The sequence below is a fragment of the Limulus polyphemus genome, unplaced genomic scaffold, assembly GCF_000517525.1.
Source record: "Limulus polyphemus unplaced genomic scaffold, Limulus_polyphemus-2.1.2 Scaffold4246, whole genome shotgun sequence".
In the NCBI taxonomy this organism is placed as follows: Eukaryota; Metazoa; Arthropoda; class Merostomata; order Xiphosura; family Limulidae; genus Limulus; species Limulus polyphemus.
In genome coordinates, this window is record NW_013669856.1 from 60,017 (window position 1) to 63,954 (window position 3,938).

At 31.1% G+C, this 3,938-nt stretch overlaps 1 protein-coding gene across 1 annotated transcript in view; it reads left to right on the forward strand.

Annotated features, from left to right (window-relative positions):
* LOC106470847 (flotillin-1-like) overlaps positions 1 to 3,932 on the forward strand; it is a 24,268-nt gene extending 20,336 nt beyond the window's left edge. Inside the window, exons 11-12 of the mRNA XM_013931420.2 lie at positions 1,473 to 1,637; positions 2,403 to 3,932. Coding sequence (XP_013786874.1) covers positions 1,473 to 1,637; positions 2,403 to 2,435 — 198 coding nt within the window. The 3' untranslated portion in view covers positions 2,436 to 3,932. The remainder of the gene's footprint in view (positions 1 to 1,472; positions 1,638 to 2,402) is intronic.
* The last annotated feature ends 6 nt before the right edge of the window (positions 3,933 to 3,938 follow it).

Below are 3,938 nucleotides of genomic sequence, written 5' to 3' on the forward strand. Positions count from 1 at the left end.
AACTGGTACGTAAAGTGTTTTATATTTGATTCATACATGCGTTTTTAACCCTAAGGTAAGGATAATACTAACTTTTACTTCACAACTGATATGTAAGGTGTTTTACATTTAATTCTGCTTCTGTTCATGCATGACAAATTCAATTTCTTGACCAAAATGTTAAAAAATAACGTTTTTTTTTTAAAAAGAATGTAAGCAAACATGAAACTAATCTAAACATCACTATCCAAAAACAGGTTTTTAAATATTGACAAACTGATAACAAAAGTAAAGCAAAATGATTTTTAAGTTTTGGCCTTTTCCAAGAACTGTACCTGGAAAGATTCAGACAAAATACTAATTAAACCTGTAATTATCACATGGATTGTTATTTGGTAGATATACCAGAAGTTTTAAGTATTAATTCTAATCCCTATAGCTTGCAGCGTGTTTATATTTTCTCTGTTATTGTTTTAAAATTAAAGTTAACACAATCTAATCGTGGTTAAGCACTGAACTCGCAGGTTCTAATCCCCGTCACCAAACATAGTCACCCTTAAAGCTGTGGGGGCATTATAGTGTTACGGTTAATCCCACTTTTTCTTGGTAAAGAGTTGGTGTTGGGTGGTGTTGACCAGCTGCCTTCCCTCTAGTCTATCACTTCCGAATTACTAGCACAAATAACCCACAAGGAGCTTTGTGTTTAATTCAACAAAACAGACACATTTATAGTGTAAATCGATTTGTGCATGTCTCTGTCTTTAAGAGTGGAAAGTGTTTTGGCTGTTAATAGAAGCTTCCCAAAATGGCTTTCACATTTTTCAATTGGAGTGAAGTTGTAGATATAGAAAGACTAATTGTTATACATTTGTATACTTTATGTACGGTATGTTTAGCTTGTTAATTACTGTAGCAGTTTAAGTTCAAAAGATTAATCATACTTGTAATGGTCAGATGTTGGTAAAAATTACATTTCAGAGAAGTTGTATCTCTTTTTGACGTTGCCCGGCATGGCCAGGTAGTTAGGGCGCTCGACTCGCAATCTGAGGGTCGCGGGTTCGAATCCCCGTCACACCAAACATGCTCGCCCTTTCAGCCGTGGGGGCGTTATAATGTGACGGTCAATCCCACTATTCGTTAGTAAAAGAGTAGCCCAAGAGTTTGCTGTGGGTGGTGATGACTAGCTGCCTTCCCTCTAGTCTTACACTGCTATATTAGGGACGGCTGGCGCAGATAGCCCTCGTGTAGCTTTGTGCGTAATTCAAAACAAACAAACAAACTTTTTGATGTTAGTCCAAAATGGTTTCAGGTATTTTTGTAAACCTGTTGAAAGGAAATATATATTATAATGAATAAAGTTAAAATCTAGACACACTAAAATTCATTGACTGTATAATTTATAAGTACTCCTGATAATAAAAGAATAAGTCACTTTATCTAAATATGTCTTGACGTAACAATAATATTACACAAAACTGTTTTTTTTTTTGTAGGTGGCTGCAGAAGTTGCGACACCGCTTACGCAGTGTAAACGAGTTGTCATGGTATCTGGAGATGGAGGAGATGTTGGTGCAAGTAAACTGACTGGTGAGGTGCTGGATATTATAAACAGGGTTCCTGAAACTGTGGAAAAGCTTACTGGTGTCAACATTGCTAATGTAAGTTATCCTTTGACTCATTCTCCAACATTTTTGTAAGTGAAAAAACTACACCCAATTTCATAAAGTTCCTGTACTGTTATCCTTTGACTCATCCTCCAACATGTTTGTAAGTGAAAAAACTACACCCAATTTATATAAAGTTCCTGTACTGTTATCCTTTGACTCATCCTCCAACACGTTTGTAAGTAAAAGTAACTGCACCCAATTTCATAGACAAAAAGAGATTATATTTAGTAGACATTGATTGGCTTGTAGCATTTAAAATTTGTTTATAAAAAAGCATATGCACGACTAACTTTCTAATAATCAAACTTAAAGAATTTTGGCATTGAAGGTTGAAGAAAAATGACCATTACTCTCCAGATAATAATAATAAATTATTTCATCCAAAGTTTTGCCATGTGGCATCATCAGGGCTAGTAGTACAAATTCTTGTACTATCAGACATGGCAAAAATTTGGCTGAAATAAAAAAAAATTATTACAATCTGGAGAGCAAAGGTAATTTTTTTTAAATTTTATTTCCAAAATGTCTAAATCCCATCAATGTTCTGAAAAACAACAAAATAAATTTAAACAATGTAATCCTCTGTCAGGTGTTTACCATACTTCACTGAACAGCCTTTGATAAACCTTAATATTAATTTTTTATTCATTAGTTGTTTTTTGTAACATGAATTAGGTTAGGTCCACTAAACTACATAGCAGTTAATAACTAACATTTATTGTTTAATATAATCACTTGTTCTCTCATTTTATGCAGTCTTTGAAGATAGCACAAGCTACATTTTACTGAACAGAAGCCATTATAGCTTCCAGCAGATAGAAATATACCAGTTGTGAGTCTGATGCTTTATCCAATGATTTTAACTGTCTTATAAAAATGAACCTGTTCTAAATTAGCTTTAATTGATTGATCAATATCTATTGAACATTGTGTTTGTATGCATCTTAGAGATTCTTTAAAGTACATTTTTAAAAGTCAATTTAAATAAGTAATAACTATTTTCTTCAGTTTAGAAACAAAAGTATTTGTATATTTGTCAGTTTAGAAGAACAGAGGTTTTTTTACGTATGTCAAGAGAGAAATTTAGACTTTTTTATCAATGAAAGGATTTTCTGTATTTTTGATGAATCGTACATTTCTGCTGGTATCTGATATTCTAATGTTAAATTATGTACTTAATTTGTGTTGTTTTTTTTTGTGTATCAGTTTAACACTGATTATAGTTAATTACGCTTGTCATAAGACGTTAGTATTAGGCCTAAAATATTTTAAACACTTCATTCTTTACGTGGCCCCTTTGGGTTTTTCACGAATAAAAATAATGTATAATACAATTTCAACTCCACTATCGTACACTTTTCTAAAGAACTAAATAAAGAATGTAGTGTTCAAAAGTATATTAGGCCTAAAACTACTGCTCGAAGTTAACATTTTTAAACACGATTAGATTTCTCCGTATTTGAGATTTAAACAACTATTTAATCATTGATAAAACTGAAAGATTTCAAATATGAATTTTATGATAACTTTGTAGCACGTGAGAACGTGTTTGCTTATTTTTTGTATTGTTAATGTAAATTTTTTTAGAAAATGTATGTTGTTTTTTTTTCAGACACCAATTGAAATTGAAATGATCACATATTTTAACTCTTACAAATTTTTTTCATATGTACAAAATGTTATATTAATATAATCATGTGTCTTTTTTTAATTATATGTTAAATATATTCCCATGTCTAGAATTTTTAAATTTAAATTAGCATTCTCTTTAATGTCGAAATTAACAAGAAGGATAATTGAATGTACGTCAAGAAATACAGTGTAAACTTAATATACAATTGTTGAATCTTGATCAAGTTCTATTGTATGTTGTTAAATTATTAGCTTATATATTCATCAAATGAATAGTTTGGCTTCACACTGATGTTAATTAACTTAGCTAAAGCTATTAGGTTGTACATTAATCAGTCTTGTATCATTTTGTTCACCTTTTTTTTGTTTGCACTTACTTGGTCAATACTTGGTTTGTAAGTCTGTTAATACTGCACCTTAAGATTGTCTAACTCCAGTATCATTAAGTTTGGGTCTTAATATCAAGTTTATAGATGTAAGTCATTTTAATTTAGACTTCCGGCATTCAAAATTGGCTACGTATATTAATTTTTAGAGGTTAGCATTACAGTTTCACTTACAAGAAATAACCTAGTAGATGATACAAATCGGTTTTAAGATTAGCATAAAAGGACACTGAGTTATCTGTGACTAACAAAGACAAAACTCTAAAATATGAAG